This window comes from Gopherus flavomarginatus, chromosome 1 (genome assembly GCF_025201925.1).
Source record: "Gopherus flavomarginatus isolate rGopFla2 chromosome 1, rGopFla2.mat.asm, whole genome shotgun sequence".
NCBI classification, from domain to species: domain Eukaryota; kingdom Metazoa; phylum Chordata; order Testudines; family Testudinidae; genus Gopherus; species Gopherus flavomarginatus.
Window position 1 is genome coordinate 336,467,940 of NC_066617.1, and position 21,180 is coordinate 336,489,119.

General features: G+C 40.6%; 2 protein-coding genes across 3 annotated transcripts in view; one reads left to right on the plus strand and one right to left on the minus strand.

Moving 5' to 3' along the window:
* Positions 1–8,943, plus strand: part of CWF19L2 (CWF19 like cell cycle control factor 2) — a 175,137-nt gene extending 166,194 nt beyond the window's left edge. For both annotated transcript variants that reach the window (XM_050927785.1, XM_050927794.1), the window contains exons 17-18: positions 4,562–4,663; positions 6,639–8,943. In XM_050927785.1, coding sequence (XP_050783742.1) covers positions 4,562–4,663; positions 6,639–6,779 — 243 coding nt within the window. In that variant the 3' untranslated portion in view covers positions 6,780–8,943. The remainder of the gene's footprint in view (positions 1–4,561; positions 4,664–6,638) is intronic.
* AASDHPPT (aminoadipate-semialdehyde dehydrogenase-phosphopantetheinyl transferase) overlaps positions 1–21,180 on the minus strand; it is a 1,013,205-nt gene that overhangs the window by 153,086 nt on the left and 838,939 nt on the right. The window lies entirely within an intron of this gene.

Below are 21,180 nucleotides of genomic sequence, written 5' to 3' on the forward strand. Positions count from 1 at the left end.
ATAGCTCTAGTTACAGGTTGTTTAGATCATTTCTTTAGGCAGCTATCAAAACCTAGGATTTTTAGAAGTTTCTACTCCAACATCCCAAAATCAGTGCCATAGCCAGTAGGTTCTAAAGCACTAGGTACGAGGACCTAGTTTTCATTTTTGTTGTTGTAGTGCAGAGCATATGCTTTGTTCTGGTCAACAACTTTTGTTCTGTTATGTATCACATACCTTATGGTATCACGTGAAGTTACTGTGCCTACAGCTGCATGTCAAAAGAGCTGTATTATTCCTAGAAACAGTGAGCTCCTTGACAGGGCAGGTCTCAAGAGGTCATTATAGTAGTTTATGCTGTCTCCACCAATTGTTTTAGGTTTTTAGCCATGAAAATACCCTGATCTTTTATGTATTGATAACTTGTAATGAAGTATTGAGGGCTCATTAAAAAAAGTTACATATTTTCTTTTTAAGTATATGGTGAAATAAAAGATGAACTGATGAATTTATGTATGCACTCTACAAAATAAGTTCAAAGACCCAAGAAGTTCCTTGTTTTATAATTTATATATATATATAGCGCACTGAAATTGACGCTTATTATTATAGTGTGAATAACAAGCAAATATAAAAAAGGTTCTTACCTACTCAATGGGTTTACAGTCTGAAGTCAAAGAGAAAACAGACCATTGTGGGGCTGGGAGTGTGGCAGGACAAAGGCTTATAAAAGGACAAGGATATCAATTCTGGGAGGTGAATTTTTACTTGAAGAGCAGAAGGTAAAAGTCCAATCTTCTATAAATGTGAACAGAGTACTTTTCAATACAGAACCTTCAGCTCCTGTATAGTTTTCATGGAGGTAGCTCTGTGGTGATCGGATGCTACTCTGTAGTTCTGTTACTGTTCCTTGTACAAACTCCATTCCAGTCATCATCCTGTTTCCACAGGATTTCGTCATTGTTTCTTCCATGTTCTGTGCAGTGAGGGAATACTCAGGACTTGGTGCATCCTTTTTCGTTATTTAGCATTGTTTCCATTTATTTAAGCCACGAAGATGAGGAAATGTTGCTAGGAAGCATTATTACCTGTTTCAAAACAATCAGAACCAATATATCAGAACTTTGTTTCATTTTCTAGATACAAACATAAATTTCAAGGATAAGTGCTTCTAACATAACATAATGTGTTTTCCCTTTCCCCCTCCTGGCATTTCTCATATATTATTCCTCTTTGATAACTGCAGCACTAAATTGGTTATGGGAGTGCAGTGCCAGAACAATTTATAAAGCAAATTTAAATTTAAGTTAAAAATAATTCAGGAAGAGTTTGTGAGCATACCCATGTTGCAGGTTTAGTTGTGTACATTCCTGATCCATTTAAGTACTGAAAAATAAATACATGCTGTTGATTTGCATAGCAGTAATGAGAGACAACATAATGAGTTTACAGTTTTCAATTTAGGGCTCATCCTTGATATAGTGTCTGCTGTTGATGGGTGCAGTGTCCGCTGCTGTCAATGGGAGTTATGCCTGCTTACCCCATAGCTGAATTTGACCCAGTATGTGGAAGAGAATTAAGGAGACTCTATCGCGCTTGTCTCTTGCTCCTTTTGGAAGGCTCTTGGTCAAGATTAGGACAAGAAGTAGAAGTTCTCCCCCTCACTGTCTTCATAGACTTAAACAGGATCTACAGAAGGCTGCTAGACATAGACTAAAAGACCAATCTTACGCACATTAATTATTGGTACTTTAAGAATCAACTGTCAACTTGATTTTTTTTAAAGTTGACGTCCGTGCAGGACTGTGTTCAGTATTCAAATATTCAAGTTTCTAATAACTCCCTTTAAATGATTTGTCTTAAACATTTTTTTAAATGTCTTTAAAACAATCAGGGTTCTTCTGCTCTCTTGATCTTGTTTAGAAAGTTTTTTAGGCAGGCCTGAAAACAAGAATGCCAACCATCCTGAGGAGTCTCCCTCTTCCACACTCTCCTTTGTCTCTGTGTGCACACATCTGTCTGGGTGCTGCCTATTCAGTTTCACTTTCAGCCTTATTTGCTGCTGGTAAACACCCTCCTGCAGGACTAGAGAAAGTGTGTGCCAGTGAGCTCCCCCCAGATCAGGGCATGAGAGTGAGGTTATTATGCTAGTCATGTGCATGAGACAAGGTGTGCTGATGACCTAAGCAAAACAGTGCAATTCACACAGAGTGCTGTTAAATGAGAGAAGCTATAAAAAAGGAGAAACCTATTTTTTCCTTTAATCTCTTTCAGTATGTAGTAATCTTAGAGGTTATTTGTAACAACAGCAGGTCAGAATTTAATTTACAGGAGCAAATGTGATTTGTCAAGTCGTCACTGGTTTTTAAAGCATTCCAGATTTTGTTGATAAGCAGACATCATAATTCCATGTGTCAGCTATTGAATAATTCATCTTTTTAATTTGCTACTGTATTTTAACAAATGTCTTAATCAAAACTTTTCTTTTCATTTTAGTTTCTTGTAAAAGGATCTCTAGCAGTAATGGAAAATAACGCAAATATTGAATAGCCACATAGTGCAGGCTGCTCAAGAAAATTTAACAAAGATTGTAAGCAATGACAATTGCTATTTGCTATAGTATAGACTTGTATACAGTAGGACACACTATACACCGCTACCTCAATATAACGCCACCCGATATAACATGAATTTGGATATAATGCGGTAAAGCAGTGCTCGGGGGGAGGGGGGCTGCGCACTCAAAGCAAGTTCAATATAACACAGTTTCACGTATAACGCAGTTAGATTTTTTGGCTCCCAAGGGCAGTGTTATATCAAGGTAGAGGTGTATATTGAAGCCGTATTAAACAACTCACACAGTGTTATCACTCGTAAATTACCTGATTCGCTATTATCAAAATCAGGTCCTTACACAAAGCTATATAAAGCCTACCAGGAGAAAAGAAGAACTTTGTTTAACTTTTTGGAACTGTTTTCAAGTAAGACGATGCAACCCCCTTTTTCCCTCTTCCAAGCTCATTCTTTACTTAATAGTTTTTAATGTGACTTTAAATGCTTCCCTGCAGATAATGATGTATGTTACAATATAAATTTAACTTACACCTTCCATGGAAATTCTTCCTTTAAAAAAATAACAGAAACCTCCCTTGTGTTCTATATCATTTTATTTGAAAGCCATTTGTAAAACACTACCTGTGATAGTTGCAAGGCATTTGGTCTGGAACAGAGGAAGTATCTATGAGTTTGAGTCACAGTAACTCCTACCATCTATCTATGCAGGAATATGCTCAGCAATGAGTAGAGATAAAATAGTGTGCTGCCATGAAGCAGCAATACTTCCCTTGTAACACCATAGCAACTAATGAATCTTTCAAGAGCACCTCTCCCTCTTCTCCCAATGAAAATTCTTTTAGTGGTATCTCTTGGCCGGCTGGCCAATTCATTGCAGGCTCAGTGAACTATGAAAATCTCCTCTTCAACAGGTTAGTCCATCATTTCTATAACTCGTGTAGTGGGGCTGTTACAGCACTGTATCCCTGCCTTTGTTTTTTCTACAAAGTCCTTTTTTCGGGCCATCAAAATGACCACCAATAAAGTGACTAAAATCTGGGGCTTTTGCCTTTACTGCATCATACTCTTCATCCCTTGCAATAATTTAACTTGCAGTCTTGCTTCTTAAATTTCCTCATGCTTGACACAACTATAGTCCAGAAGATAAGGAAATCTCTGCTGATGATGGTTCTCTCTTAATACATATATCTTTCTAAACCAGTCTCCTCGCCATCCCTTCAGTCTCACCACATTTGATGTTATAATCTTCTTCTCTGCAGTTCCTGCTATCTGGATTCAACTTTCCTGAATCACTCCATGTCATAATCTCTCCATCTATTTTCAGATGTCTCTTCTTCCAGTTTCTGTATCTTGTTCTTTTCTTCTTCATTTTTTTAACTCTACAGCTAGATTATTTAACTGTATAAAAACATATTTTTGTGATGCAGCTTGTATGAAAGATGCAGTACAGTATGGATATGTCTACACAGTATTTTGGAGGGAGCCTCCTAGCCCAGCTCATCAAGAGTTGGGCCAGTGGGGCTTATGCTAGCACTCTGAAAATAGTGATATAGACAGTGCTTTGAAATTGTGGCTTGTACCAGAACTTGGGCTGTGAAGCTAACCCACCTCCCAAAGTGTCAGAGCCTGAGCTACAGCCCAATCCTCAACTTCAAAGCGCTGTCGATAATAGCTATTTTTAGAGTGCTAGCAGGAGCCCACTGCCCCGAATCAGGCAACCTGGGGTAGAGGCTCGCCACAGAATGCTGCGTAGATATACCCTGTACGGCCCTAATCCTGCAAATACAGACGGGCATATTTAACTTCACTTACATTGTTAGTCTCATTGACCTGCCTAAGTCTTTGCAGGATCAGGGCCTAAATTTCTTCTGTGTTAATACTGACTGCCAACTTTAAAAACAACTTGCACTTGTAATAAATTGTCGGGCGTCTTAACTAAAAACAGCAGTTCTTTTGTAAATACAGTCTATTCCGCTATCTAAAATGCATGTTTTTTGTATGTATTTAGATTCCTAGAGGCTTGCCCTACTTCTCTGTGGACTTCGGCCTTCAAGGAGGCTTTGCTCATGTAATTGAAGATCAGCACAAGTTCCCTCATTATTTTGGAAAGGTATTGACATGTACGAGTCCAAAACACCAGTCATGTATTGAATTTTCTGTATCAGTAACTAAATCAGACATCACCAACTCTGAGTGATTTTAACATACTTCATCGCAGTTTACTAGATGGTAGTAGATTTTCTACGCAATGCACTGGGATTTAGGTCACATATGTGAGAACCAAAGGCTTATTGAGGGGGATCTTGTGAGGCTCTTGGGCTGACTGTCTGATATCCACCTTCATCCTCAAAGGTTCTGAATCCACATTGCTAACTGAAAGAAGTGTGATTCAGTATCAGTTTAATAAACTTTATTAAAACTTTTAAACAAAAATAAAAGCAAGAGTACATGTCACCAGAGCTAACCTACTGTTCATAGTGAAGGCTATGGTTATGTCATAGAGCTCCCAGCTGGGGCAGGGGGCCCCAGCAACTCCCAGCCACCTGTCCTGGAGCTCCCAGCTTCACTCATTGTACCTTGCAGAGAGCCTCCCTCCAAGCCCTTTGAGCAAATTAAGTGTGAGGCTACCCTGGAGACATGCAACTTGGTCCCATCAGCTTTGAGTTAGGCCTTCCTCAGCTAGTCTCACTTTGGGGAAAAATCCAACTTAAGCCAACAATTAAAAAATATTCAGTGTTTGCATACCACAGAGACTGTCAAAATATCAAAAATACAGAACACAAAACCATTTTTGAGGATGCTGACATGGCTTTGTCCAGCTGAAAGGTCTTGAGATGACATTGTGTTACAGAAGAGTCTATCCAAAATCCAATCAAAATAACGAATTGAGAAGACCTAGCAACAACAAGCCACTCAACATTCATCCATCAGCAAAATTAATCCATGACCATATGTCGTCATTCTTCTCACAAACAAGACAGTTTAGTAATCTTTATATTTGGAAGCTAGGCCATAAGTCAAACAGCTTGTCTTTGAAAGTTTTGTCTTGATAGAAAAAAATTTCTTTAAGAACCTTTCTAGATGAAACCCATTTAAAAAATAAAAAGAATTCACGTTTGTATAACATCTGTACTCCTCTATATGCTATTTCTCTCACACATAACTGATAATATTACTAGGAGTTATGTGGTTAAATCCCTGCATGCATATGCTTAGAATTTATTGCATAAAGTACGAATTGCAATAAAAACTTTTTTTTTTTAATTAAGCCACAGTAAAAATTTCTTGGAAGAATCAGTAATGAAAAACCATACTATAAGTGGACTTGGGGAATAATTTAATCTTTTTTTCAAATATTGCTACGAACGGGGGGAGCCTGTGAATTTCTGGGCTTTTGTCTACTTAAATCACAAATTTACTAATACACCCACATAGCCCTAGAGTATGGTATGATACTTGTAGAGTGCATTTCAATGCTGTACCTTCGAAGTTGTTGGCTGAGTCACTCACCCGATGAGCTGAATTTTTTCCATTTTGCAGTCTAGTTTTGGAGAGTTTAAGGCTTTCAGAATTTAATTTCTTAAAATATTATATTTAGCTACATTCAGGTATTCTGTTCTTTCAGCCTTGACTATGTAGTGTTGTAGCCATGTCAGTCCCAGCAGGGCCAGCCTTAGGGAAAATGGTACCCTGGGCGAACTTATGTTTTGGCGCACTGGCCGCCGCTGCCTCCCTAGGCTTCCCCCCACATTGCCTCTGTCTCTCCTTCCTCCCTGGACTCCTCATCCAGGCTCCCCCTTCCATTGCCCTCAGGCTCCCCACCCATTGCCCACTGGCTCTGCTGCCCATCCGCCCATTGCCCTGAGCTCCCTTTCATGGCCTCGCACCCCAGGCCCATGCCATTCCTTGCTTCTTGACTATGGCACCCACCCGTAAGGCTGGCCCTTAGTCTCAGCATATTAGAGAGGCAAGGTGAGTGAGTGACATTTGAGGAAACATATATATACTTTGATTGCAAAATAGCCTTAAGTGAAGTATACAACCATTCAGCCTTTTTCTTTATTTTCTCTTTTATACTTGCAAAGGAAATAATTGGTGGCATGCTGGACTTGGAACCAAGGCTTTGGAAAAAAGGAATTAGAGAGAACTTTGATGATCAGAGGAAGAAAGTATTGCAATTTGCACAGTGGTGGAAACCATATGATGTCACCAAAACTAAAGAATGAATCCTTTACCCAACTGGCTGAATCCAAAAGAGATGTTGAGAGTGACAGTAATCAAGGACAGTATATACTGTAAATTATTTTTTAAAGGATATTTCATATTTTAAGTAAAACTCTGGTGTTTTGTATGTTGCTAGTAAACATTCTAAAAACTAGAAATACTGTTAAACTCCAGACTGTCCATACGCTCATCTTTTTTTCACACCGCATATTTGACAGATGAATCAAACTAAACTGTAAGCCAATGGATCAGAAGTGTACAGAATTGTTTTTGTAAACTAAGCCAATAAAAAGGTCGACATCTGCATGCTAGTTAAATTCAGCAAAATGCAATTCTGCTTTTGTATTTTTCTGACCTCTGAACTGGAGTTACTTATCTTCTATTTGAGAAGTCAATATTCAATTATTTGAATGACTATATTTTCCGATAGTGATTTAATCGTAAGGACGTTTTGAATAATACACTGTTAAATTAGGTATATTTATCGGAATTTTTTGTTTCTATTTTTAGTCCCTCTGCTCTTTCAGATGAAGATCATTACATATATTCAACACCAGTGCACTCTGCAGGTGAAATTCACCCCTGGCCAGAGGACCTGTAATAAGGCTTTAGGCCCCAGTTAAGCCTTCAAAGCAGGATTTATATGATTGACAGACCTTGTGCTGGCCTATGCTCAGAATGGAACAGTATTTGTGAACTGTGTTGAAATATGGTTCAAGCAAGCTTCCCACAGAACCGTTTTCTTATACAGTTCAGCTTGCTATTGTGACCCAGTCAAGTTATGAAATGGATCACTGAGATTCGAAGGACTATAGAAAGTATTGGTATTTCATTAGATAAACTTTTGATGGGTTAAACAGCCACAATAATTAGTGTATTCCTTTAACATTCATTTTCTTTTTGTACAACGTGAGTCATACAGAGTAAAGTAAGCATGACCCAGTTACACAAATGTGGTAGGTCAATTATTTTGTACAGTAATCTTGCAAATCTGTCTCATTGTATTGCTGTTGAGAAGATCATTTTATAAATAAACTGCCATCTTTATTTTAATAACTAGTATATCATTTTATGATGTTTCTTTGACAATATTATAATTTACCTCTTGGACATCAAGGGCCACATCCTTGGCTAGTGGAAATTGGTGTAGCTCCACTGAAGTCAGTGGAACTAAGCTGATTTACACCAGCTCAGAATCTGGTCCCCAAGTGTGGTGAATAGAACTGGGGGAAAAATTGGTTAATACTAAAAATGCCAAAAATGCATTTTGGGGGCTGTGAAAGTATTTGCAAATTTGGGTTGAGTTTGGCAAATTGTTTTGGCCAAACCCCCTCCCCCCCCCCCAGAAAACAAAATTTTTGACAATGTCTAAATGGTTTGTCTAGAAAGTATCAAATTAAACCATTTTGACATGTTTCAAATTGACTTGTTCAAAATGAAATGTTAAAGCAACATTTTTTCATGTTGTTGAGGGGAAAAAAAAACTTAATTGTTTTACAGATATTTTGGTTCTGCCACTGAATCAAAAAATCAATGTATTCGCCCAACTCTAACTATGACTCCCTCAATACCTTGTCAACCATTCAACACACTCTTCCACTGGGTGTACTCAAAGTTTTCAGCTGTAGCTTTTAAAAGCATAAGCCAGTCTTTGTTCTAGCACATCACCCCTTCTCAAGTTAACTTTTGCCACTTTTATCTGACTCAAGCAAGAGGACGTGGTTAGTTTTTCTCTTTGAATTTTTTGGACAATATTCTCTAAAAGTGCATTGACTTGGCTCTCATTTTTAATTATATAAATCTAATAGGTTTTTGATCTAAAATAAACTACATTGGAGAGAACATAGCAAAGATAAACGATGAAATAATAGCATCATTACACAGGTCCTAGAAAAGACTGGTAAATCCAAGAAACAAGTTTGGCTACTATGCAGTCCATGTTATCTATCTAAAGCACAACTGAAATCTGCCTTCTCCCTGAAAGCATGTGTTGTATCTGACCACACATGGCCCTTAAGGAATAACCATGGAAGTGGCAAAGTCTCATATCTTTGGGTCCCAGGGAAAAGTCATTTTCATATCCTGGAGTGGGAGCAGATGGGGAGCTCCAGAATACATAATTATCTTGAATGCATTTTCCTAAATAAATGTCACTTCTCCCAAAAATTCTCCCTTTCCCCCTGCCTTCCTTGCCATGTATTTCCTAAAGTTCTCATGTGTAGATAGATTAGTCTTTCTCCTACCTAAGGGTCACTCAGTATTTATTCAATGAGCCGTTATCCCTCCTTACTGCTTGGCTTATGTACTGAAGTTCAGTTCAACAACAAAATACTTTAGTTCCAGATCAGAGTAACTGCCATTTCCAACTCCTGTGCAGTAAGTTTTCTTAAAACTTTCATTTTGAATGTTTCTATCAGTTCTGGCAGTATTGCTCAATACAGGCTTATGTTTTACTACCCTCACAGTGAGCACGTACCTTTCTCCACAAGTAGTTCCACTGAAATCAGTAGAGCAAGTTACTACACAACCCAGAAAAGGATAGCAGAATCTGATGCTATATGTATAGGGATATACAAACATGCTATAGGTAGTCTCTTAAACCAGAAGAAACTTTCAGAACTGAAGAAAAGTTGAAAATTATTGTTTTAAGAACAGCAGAAAAAATCTGTTGGGGCAGTTGTTGACTACACTGATGTTGAAGCCAGCATGAATTTAATCCGTTTTGTCACTATCTTTTGTTAAAATCTGTGGGAGTTCTATCAGAATGTTTAACCTTTTCCATAAAATTCCATACCAGATTTCAAAGCTAGTCATTAACTCTTTGGTTGCCTCAAAGAAGTCTTTACAATACAGTAGAACTGCAGAGTTACGAACACCTTGGGAATGGAGGTTGTTTGTAGCTCTGAAGAAAACATTATGATTCTTCTTTCAAAAGTTTACAACTGAACATTGGCTTAATACAGCTTTGAAATGTTATTATGCAGAAGAAAAACGATGCTTTCCCTTTATTTTTTTAGTAGTTTTCATTGAACACAGTACTGTACTGTATTTGCTCTCTTTTTTTTTATTTTGGTCTCGGCTGCTTCCTGATTACATACTTCCAGTTCCAAATGAGGGGAGTGGTTAACTGGTCAGTTCGTGACTCTGGTGTACATAACTCTGAGAGTCTACTGTATCTGCTTGGTTAGTTGCCTGTGTTGTGAGGCGAGGGGATCAGAATTAGTAGTAATAAACATTTGTACTCTGAGAAGTATCAACAAAGTTGATCTTCATGGTTACATGTTCATCTACTGCTAGACACAACCACACCAGCTGTCTTCTTTATCTTTAGACTGAGGGGAATTTCTGTATTAATGAGTTGGAATTTAAGGACGTGTACAGCCCTGAATTTTGCTTTAAGTTGTCCTTTCCTACAATCCCAGAAAAACAATTGATCATTTAATTTAATTTTAGCTCCTGTAATGCAAGTACCCCAGAGAACATTAAAAAACAAAGTGGATGTTCACAAAAAGTTATACAAATCCAAACCTAAAGCTCTGCAAAAGCACAAGCAAATAGATTACCCTTTTATGTAGACTTAAAGACAATCCCCATGGACTTGAAGCCCTTGGACAGAAAATATTACATCTAAATTAAACAAGGGAAAGATCATACGACAGCGGTAGTTTCAAAGTATAGATGTTGAAAACACTGCTCATGGAAACACTGAAGATAGATTTCACCTATTGGGGGATCTATTGTAAATGTCACACAGATATTCATGCAATGTTGTCTCCATGTTGGTCCCAGAATATTAGGCAAGGTGGATGAAATAATATATTTTATTAGACCAACTTCTGCTGATGAGAGAGACAAGCTTCTGAGCTTATATAGTACAAATATTCAGTCATTTATCATCTGAATAACTAATTACTGCTATGCACACTAGGCAAGATTCTGATACTACTGAGAATGCAAATTCAGAGTCATTCCATTTGTCCTCAATAGACTTACTTCAGTTTTACACTATTGTAAATTGAAATCTGGCCCTTTGTATGGGGGATGTTTTCAAGTTGTAACTGTTGTGTATCTCTCACTTGTGCATGTGCTAAGTCTGATAACATTTGGTATATGAAATGTGACAAATGTTCACAAAATGCTTGAATTAAGCTGAACATTAATGCTTCTTTCCTTGACCTGTAAAGAATACTCCCTACCACACTTGGTGTCAGTAGCACTATGTATCGGAGGCTTAGATGATTGTGGGTTGAATTTCTGCATTAGGACTTGGACTTTTATGGCAGTGCTGCTGCTGAAGTGGAGATCTAGCTGAGGCACTGCTCAGTACCATCCACTGGAAATGCCAAACTCAGGTCCCTCTTGTCCATATGTGATACTTTGACAAGTCAAAGTCTTTTTATGCAAACAATAAACCCTTATACAAACAATAAACCCTTATTACTCTTGGGGAATTCTGCACCAAAAGATAAAAATTCTGTGCACAATATTTTAAAATTATGCATATTTTATTTGTTAAAATAATGCAATATAATCACACTAGTTTCAATTATTATGGTAATTTATTTAAACTACAGTACAATGGATGGAGAATGGGAGTGGGGAGCATTGGAGGAAATCCTCAAACCCTCTCTGTCTAATAGTAATGTAGTTAGTATTGACCCTTTACTTCTAGTTATTAGTCAACAAATATGTGCAGCCATATGCTCAGTGTTACATCATAGGCAACTGAAGAGCCAAGTGATGTCTAGGGACTCAAACTCACAATTTATATTGGCTACTGACCATCTCCAGAAAGGTCAGTAGCTCACAATTCATGGAGCACATTTTGATAGGAAATTTTTTCATTCCAAAAATGTAGACCCATTCTAATCACTAAAGCACCATAAGCATTTATAAGGCCATACTGTCCTTTACAATAAGGTTCCTTTACACCAATCTGGCAATGTAAAGGAGCCTTAAAATTTTTACATCTGTTTTATACTCGGGGAATTCACTAAGAACAATGGGAAGAATTGACTAAGCAGGCAGGCTGCTACATTCTGCACTGCCTGAGGAGACGGAGCCTGCCCCACACCTACAGCTTCAGGAACACCCCAAAGCACTGCCCCTCCATGCCAAATGTGCCACAATAGTGAGGGAGAGGGACAAAGTGTATTTCTCTCATGTATGACTGCCCACCCCCACCCCCACTCTGGCAGTGATTTATGTCTCTGCCAGCTGCTCTGGTCACCCAAACCGACCTGCCTGCACTGCTGGGGAGGGGCACATGACCGCTCTTACAGCTTCACTTTACTTCCCTGTCAGAAGTCATTTTTCTACAGGGAAGCAAAGCAATCTGTGGAGGCATGAATTCTGCGTGCACACACTGATGCAAAATTCCCCTAGGAACTTATGTCCTGACCAGTAGTGCTAGCTCAAACCTGGTCTATGGTGGGATTTTAGCCCCTAGTGTAGCTACACTGTAGCATGAAACCAAGTTTAGCTGGTTATACTGATACACCACATCTATGTTGGGATGAAATCCTGTCCCTGTTGAAGTCAATAGGAGTTTTGCCATTGATTTCAATAAGGCCAGGATTTCAACTTACATTGGTGTTAAAACTTCAGTGTAAACAAGGTCTCTCTGTGTGTGTATAATAGCTTATTCTATAGAGTTGGCAGGAGGATGGCAATTTTAAGGGTTTCAGAAATTGTTTTTGTTCTGTACTGGAATGAAAACCTTTTGACATTTTCACAAAATGGAATTGTGTCAAGATGACTTTTTCAGATAGAAATCCTGAGCTTTTCAATTCTGGCTCTGTCTGTGTCTAGTCAGGAATGACTAAACAGCCCTGAACCTTAAAACTGGCAAAAAATTCATTGAAACAGGTGCAGTTCTGCAAAATGTTACCGCTCTGACGAAACAGATTTTTGACAAACATTCCAACTAGCTCTATTTGCTTATGTACCTTTATTGCTTTGTTTACACTGTACCTTGTAGTGGTAGAGAGGCTTGTGTGTCTCAATGACCCCAAGAGCAATGCTGCTTGGAGTCATGTACTCCCTTAGGGTCACCCATGGCAGAACGGTCAAGGGCGAGGTATGACGTTATTGATATAAACTGGGACCATATAAAACATGGGTTGCAACCAAGGTCCTGTAGTGGCACCAAATCCTAGGTAAAGGGGGTCATATAAGGTGTCTAAGACTAGGTTATGAATTACTGGTTATGATTATGCTGTCTGTATGTCTGTATCATTTTGGTAGTTGAAGTTATAAATATTGGCTGTATGCTGTCTGTATTTCAAATTTGTGTTGTGTTACTGGGAAAGATCCCAGACAAGTTGGTGTCAGCTCTGTTTAGCCTGCTTGATGGCCGATTAAGGACCATCACCTACACAATAGTCCCATCGAGAGAAGGCAGTTACGCCCTGTGACTCAGCAGGGTGTGCAGAAACTGGCCCATGTGACTGCAAACTCCATTTTGCTGTAACTCTCCACAGCAGGAACAAAGGAGTGTTCTTACACCTGGAAAAGCCTATATAAGGAAGAGGTCTCATCTCCATTTGGTCTTCAATCCTGCTTCTTACCTCTGGAGGGATTTTGCTACAAGCTGAAGCTCTACACAAGGGACTGAGGACCCATCCCAGTGGGGGATGTTCTCCAGAGACTTGATTTGCACCTGCAGTTTACTCCATCACTGCTACAAGCCTGAACTAAGAACTTTGCCATTACTGTATGTAATTGATTCCATTTAACCAATTCTAGCTCTCATCTCTATCTTTTTCCCTTTATGAATAAACCTTTAGATTTTAGATTCTAAAGGATTTGGCAACAGCGTGATTTGTGGGTAGATCTAATGTGTATATTGACCTGGGTCTGGGGCTTGGTCCTTTGGGATCGAGAGAACCTTTTTCTTTTACTGGGGTGTTGGTTTTCATAATCATTCATCCCAGGACAGGTGGCACTGGTGGTGATACTGGGAGACTTAGGGGTGTGCTACAGACCGCCGGGATCGGATTGGGATATGGATAGAGACCTCTTCAATGTCTTTAATGAAGTAAACACAAAGGGGAAATGTGTGATTATGGGGGACTTCAACTTCCCGGATATAGACTGGAGGACGAGTTCTTGCAAGAATAATAGGGGTCAGATTTTTCTGGATGTGATAGCGGATGGATTTCTTCATCAAGTAGTTGAAGCACCTACCAGAGGGGATGCCATTTTAGATTTGGTGTTGGTGAGCAGTGAGGACCTCGTAGAAGAAATGGTGGTAGGGGACAACCTTGGTTCGAGTGATCATGAGCTGATTCAGTTCAAACTAGATGGAAGGATAAACAAATGTAGATCTGGGATTAGGGTTTTTGACTTCTCGAAGGCTAATTTTGAAGAGTTAAGGAAATTAGTTAGGGAAGTGGATTGGATGGAGGAATTAGTGGATTTAAATGTGGAGGAGGCCTGGAATTACTTTAAGTCGCAGCTGCGGAGACTGTCGGAAGCCTGCATCCCGAGAAAGAGGGAAAAAACCATGGGTAGGAGTTGTAGGCCAAACTGGATGAGCAAACAACTCAGAGAGGGGATTAGACAAAAGCAGAAAGCTTACAGGGAGTGGAAGGAAGGCAGGATCAGTAAGGAAAGCTACCTTGCTGAGGTCAGAACATGTAGGGATAAAGTGAGGAAGGCTAAAAGCCACATTGAACTGGAACTTGCAAAGGGAATCAAAACCAATAGTAAAAGGTTCTACAGCCACATAAATAAGAAGAAAACAAGAAAGAAGAAGTGGGGCCGCTATACACTGAGGATGGAATGGAGGTTAAGGATAACCTAGGCATGGCCCAACATCTAAACAAGTACTTTGCCTCAGTTTTTAATAAGACTAGTGAGGAACCTTGCGATGATGGAGGGATGATAAACGGGAATGTGGATATGGAAGTGGATATTACCGCAACTGAGGTAGAGGCCGTACTTGAACAGCTCGATGGGACGAAGTCGGAGGGCCCGGACAATCTCCATCCGAGGATATTAAAGGAACTGGCGCGTGAAATTGCGAGCCCATTAGCGAGAATTTTTATGCAATCGATAAACTCGGGGGTTGTGCCGTATGACTGGAGGATTGCTAATGTAGTTCCTATTTTTAAGAAAGGGAATAAGAGTGATCCGGGTAATTATAGGCCTGTTAGCTTGACGTCTGTAGTATGTAAGATCTTGGAAAAAATTTTAAGGGAGAAAGTAGTTAAGGACATAGAGGTCAATGGTAATTGTGACGAATTGCAACACGGATTTACTAAAGGTAGATCGTGCCAAACCAATCTGATCTCCTTCTTTGAGAAGGTGACGGATTACTTAGATAAAGGAAATGCGGTAGATATAATTTACCTAGATTTCAGTAAGGCGTTCGACACGGTTCCGCACGGGGAGCTGTTAGTTAAATTGGAAAAGATGGGAGTGAATATGAAAGTTGTAAGATGGATAAGGAACTGGTTAAAGGGGAGACTCCAGAGGGTCGTATTGAAAGGTGAACTGTCGGGCTGGAAGGAGGTCACCAGTGGAGTCCCTCAAGGATCGGTGTTGGGACCGATCTTATTTAACCTTTTTATTACTGACCTTTGCACAAAGAGCGGGAATGTGCTACTAAAGTTTGCGGATGACACGAAGCTGGGGGGTATTGCTAACACGGAGAAGGACAGGGATACTATTCAGGAAGATCTGAACCACCTTGTAAACTGGAGTAATAGAAATAGGATGAAATACAACAGTGAAAAGTGTAAGGTCATGCATTTAGGAATTAATAATAAGAATTTTGGATATATGTTGGGGGCGCATCAGTTGGAAGCGACGGAGGAGGAGAAGGACCTTGGGGTACTGGTTGATAGCAGGATGACTATGAGTCGCCAATGTGATACGGCTGTTAAAAAAGCAAATGCGATTTTGGGATGCATCAGGCGGGGTATTTCCTGCAAGGATAAGGAGGTGTTAGTACCGTTATATAAGGCGTTGGTGAGACCCCATCTGGAATACTGTGTGCAGTTCTGGTGTCCCATGTTCAAGAAGGATGAATTCAAACTGGAACAGGTTCAGAGACGGGCTACAAGGATGATCCGAGGAATGGAAAAACTGCCTTATGAAAGGAGACTCAAAGAGCTTGGCTTGTTTAGCCTGGCCAAAAGAAGGCTGCGGGGGGATATGCTCGCTCTATATAAATATATCAAGGGGGTTAACGTTAGGGAGGGAGAGGAATTATTTAAGTTTAGTACTAATGTAGACACGAGGACGAATGGGTATAAACTGGATATTAGGAAGTTTAGACTTGAAATTAGACAAAGGTTTCTGACCATTAGGGGAGTGAAGTTCTGGAATAGCCTTCCGAGGGAAGTAGTAGGGGCAAAAGACTTTCCTGGCTTTAAGACAAAGCTTGATAAGTATATGGAGGGGATGTTATGATAGGATCGTTAATTTGGGCAATTGATCTTGAATTACCACCAGACAGGTCTGCTCAATGGTCTGCGGGGAGATGTTGGATGTGATGGGTACTGAGTTGCTGCAGAGAATTCCTTCTTGGGTGCTAGCTGGTGACTCTTGCCCACATGCTCAGGGTTTAGCTGATCGCCATATTTGGGGTCGGGAAGGAATTTTCCTCCAGGGCGGATTGGCAGGTGCCCTGGAGGTTTTTCGCCTTCCCCTGCAGCGTGGGGCACAGGTCGCTTGCTGGTGGTTTCCCTGCAGCTTGAGGTCTTCAAACCATTTTTGAGGATTTCAATAACTCGGTCCTGGGATAGGGGTTGTTATAAAATTGGATGGATGGGGTTCTGTGGCCTGCCTTGTGCAGGAGGTCAGACTAGATGATCAGATTGGTCCCTTCTGACCTATGAGTCTATGAGACTGTTGTGTCTAAGGTAATTGCTTGTGTGACTTGTGGTTAGCCAGTGGGGTAAAACTGAAGTCCTTTTGTCTGGCTGGTTTGGTTTGCCTAAGAGGTGGAAAAACCCCAGCCTTGGGCCGTGACTGCCCTGTTTGAGCAATTGGTCCTGAATTGGCACTCTCAGTTGGGTCCCGCCAGAACCGCAACGTCACAGTGGCGTAGTCGGCAGGATCCACAGAACCAGGTCAATTAAGCTTTGGGTCAGAACCCCACACTTTCCAAATTTGAATTTTGGAATTGAGAGTTTGGTTGGCTAAAGAGCAGTTGTAATGGGTGAGCAAAGAACATACGAGGGTCTTGACAAAAAAGCCCTGGAAGATTTGTGTTCAGAAAAGGGGATAAGCTTTAGAAAGAAAGCTACAAATCAAGAACTGAGAGATCTGCTAATGGCCAGTGATCAGGAGGCAGGAGCACAGCCCTTACCTGATATACAGAGACTGCGGAAGCAATTCGAATGAAAGAGGCCGCGAATAAACTGCAATTTGAGCATGAACAGAAACTAGCAGACCTGCGATTGCTGGAAAGGCAGAAAATAGCTGAATTTGAAAGAGAAGCTGCTGAGAGAGAAGAAAGAGCTCGTAAGGGGCGTCTGGAACTGCTGGCTGCTGAGGAAAAAGCTCGACAGATGCTTATGTACCTTTATTGCTTTGTTTACACTGTACCTTGTAGTGGTAGAGAGGCTTGTGTGTCTCAATGACCCCAAGAGCAATGCTGCTTGGAGTCATGTACTCCCTTAGGGTCACCCATGGCAGAACGGTCAAGGGCGAGGTTCCAGACGAAGTGTGATCCAAGAAGTCCCTAACGGCAGAGCAGACGGAGGATAACTGCACAATGGAGGTGAAACTGTTGTGTAATGTTACAACAGCTGTGAAGGTGGATGAAGGCTGCAGCAGAAAGAAGATCTCCAGTCGTCATGCTGTCCATGCCATTGGTTTCAAGTCCTCTATCTGTCAAGGATAGTGTGGTGACTGCTGTGCACAGTCTCCCCATTTTAAAAGAAGTCCCACACAGGCATCTTCCAGTTTTGGGGAAAATAACACTTGCACAAGTCAAAAGTCCCGTGGCAATCAGCGACTGGCGACGGGAACAGGACAGTGAAATTCAGAAGTTCCTCGTCACAGACTGACACACAGGCAGTGGGTGTGTGATACAGTCATCTCGCTCGAGGATCTTCAAACTATCTTGAATGTGTTTGCCGATGCTTACGCGTGTCTTGGTTTCACTCTTAATATCAAGAAGACGAAAATGCTCTATCAGCTCTCACCAAATGAGGTATTACATGCCCCAGCTATTAAAATCAATGGAGTGGCAAGGGAGAATGTCGATCATTTCCTCTACCCTGGAAGTCATCTTTCATCCAAGGCAGATATTGATGCAGAAATTCAACATCGCCTGAGCTGTGCCAGTGTAGCTTTTTCTCATTTACGGCACAGGTTTTTTGAAGATCACGACATTCAAACAGACACCAAGCTTCTTGTTTATCAAGCCATTCTTCTCCCAACACTGTTGTATGGGTCCAAAACTTGGACAACCTATAGACATCACTTGAAAGTCCTGGAGAGGCACCATCAACGCTGCCTTCATAAGATTCTGAAGATCAAATGGGAAGACAGGCGCACCAATAGTAGTGTTCTGGAGGCAAAGACCACCATTATCGAGGCAATGGTCATCCGTCAGCAATTCCATTGGACTGGTCGCATTGTCTAGATGCCAGACCATCGCCTCCCAAAACAAGTCCTGTTCTCTCAGCTGAAAGAAGGATACCATAACGTGGGTGGACAACGGAAGCATTATATGGACTTCCTGAAGGACAACCTAAAAAAGTGTAATATTGACACTGACACTTGGGAGACACTTGCCCAGGATCACTTAAAATGGAGTGAAGTCCTACGTGATGGTCCCCTGCATTTTGAACTTGCTCACCGACAAGCTGAAGAGGACAAGAGGTGCAGAAGGAAGGAGAGACTGGCTTCCAGTCATGGTCAACAGCCTCCTGCTGAGCCTGAAAACATCTGCCCTCATTGTAATTGAACTTGTGTTTCAAGGGTTGGCCTTATTAGCCACCTGAGGACCCATAACTCCCATGGAAGATGATCATACTCAGTAATGAGTGATCGCCCATCATCATCACTCAGTGTGGTGTACCAGTGTTCAGCAGGTGTAGACTCATACAAAGAGAGTGGGAGAGGGTAGTGCTGTGGCTAGGATGAAATCAGTTGTCTGGGTTCCATTCCTAGCTCAGCTCAGACTTCCTGTGTGACCTTTAGAAGGTCATTTAGCTTCTCTGCATCTCATTCCCATCTGTAGAGCTGTGATGTTACCTCTTTCCTACCTTGCAGGGACATTGGGAGGCTTGATGAATTCGAAACAGGTGGTGCTAAAAAAGAACAAGGTAATAGCTGTATTTAGCAGAGGTGGAGTACTATATGCAACCTAATCTGTTCGTCCCTGAGTACTGCAGTAAATTGTAATACACAATTTGTCCAAAACAGACCCAGGATTTTCAACCCCTCTAAACATTTTAATAAGTATTTTCCTGGGATAGACATTGAATCTGGGAGTAAGTATTACTCATCTTTTCCAAATAGCTTTTATTTTCTCTAAATTTCTCAAGAGATTTCTACATATCTGCTCTCCAGTTTTCTCTGATCTCTAGCCTTTCCTTTAATATTTTTTTCTCAAGGGAACCATATTTTGCTCAGCACCAGAACAGAAATAGATTGTGGGGAAGTCACCGTACACCTGTATGAATAACCCCTGTCTCCTTACACAGCTGTCTGCTGAATTATGTGAAAAAGAAAATTTCTCTTTCCCATTAAAAGTGAAATGTTAAAAATAACTCTTGAAAATATTTTGTTTAAAAAAAAAACACCCTTGGGGAATCTTAATCCTGGGCACTTTCATTTTCAAAGCATTTGACAAATGTTAAAGGCCTATGCCTAAGGGGTTCTGAGCGCCCACAGACTTCACTAAAGTTGCAGCCCCCCGTCCCATAGCCAGGTCTGAATTTGGTCTTATACCATCTTCTTACTGTGTGCACATCTCCTGTCCCTACCACCTCCCTTGGAGTTCAGGATCATCAGGAAAGTTCAGAGAACCTACTTCAGGTCTTGATTATACTTTCCTTGTGCACCTCAAAAAATCCCATTAAAATCCCATTCCATTTGATAGTGTGTCTCCTGGAGATCCTCTTTGCCTATTGCAAACACATGCTTTTAAATGTTTTGTGGATACATAATTTTGGTTTTATTATGTACTTTTGCCAGAACATTTCAAATCAGGGCCGAGTGGGACGTAGGCCATGCATGCTGCGTAAGTAGCTATCTGTAATAATTGCATTGTCTTCCTAGCCATGAAGGAAAAACAAACTCAGCCTTGCAATTCAATTGAGCATTCACCTTTTCATACAAATTGAGCAAAGCAGCAGAGGAAATGAGCCCCTTGATATCAAGCTGGCATACTAAATACAAACCACAAATGGTGTTCCATGAAAACACAAAACAAATGGGTTCTGTGTGTCCCCACATCCAGTAATGCAAATGCTAGGAAAATGGGGCTTTAAACTGGCACCAGATTAAGCCTATTACTGAAGGTTCACCCAGTTTATACAGGACCTACATGTGCACACGTCACTGACCCATGTTTCTCAGTTTTCAGACACCAGCTTTGCATGTGATAGCCCTGTCATAAACAGATAGCTAAGGGTTAATGTTCTTTTACCTGTAAAAGGGTTAGCACAGGGAACCTGAAACACCTGACCAGAGGACCAATCAGGAAACAAGACTTTTCAAATCTGGGTGGAGGGAAGTTTTGGGTGTGAGTTCTTTGTTCTTTGTCTTGGTTTGGTGACCCTCTCAGCTCTGAGAGTGATCTCTCTCTATCTCCAAGCTTTCTAATCTTCTGTTTCCAAGTTGTAAGTACAAGGATAGTAAGACAATAGGTTTATATTGTTTTTCTTGTATTTACATGTGTGTAGTTGCTGAAATGTGTTAAATTGTATTCTTTTTGAATAAGGCTGTTTATTCACTTTTTTCTCTTAAGCAATTGACCATGTTCTTTGTCACCGTGATACAGAGCCTATTTTTAATGTCCTTTTTCTTTCTTTTTATATAAAGCTTTCTTTTTAAGATCTGTTGGAGTTTTTTCTTTAGTGAGAACTCCAGGGAATTGAGCCTGCAGCTCACCAGGGAATTGGTGGGAGGAAGAAGTCAGGGGGAAAATCTCTTTGTGTTAGAGTTACTAAGCCTGACTTTGCATACCCTCTGGGTGAGGGGGGAGAGATTAGATCTCTCGATACTTGTGTTTCCAGGACTGGAAGCAGGGAATCTCCTAGGGTCGTCCAGGGAGGGGAGCCTGGGAGGAAGTATCAAGGAAACAAGGGGAGGGGGTTATTTCCCTTTGTTGTAAGACTCAAGGCATCTGAGTCTTGGGGTCCCCCAGGGAAGGTTTTGGGGAGACCACAGTGAGCTAGGCACTGTATAATTCCTGGCTGGTGGCAGCAAATA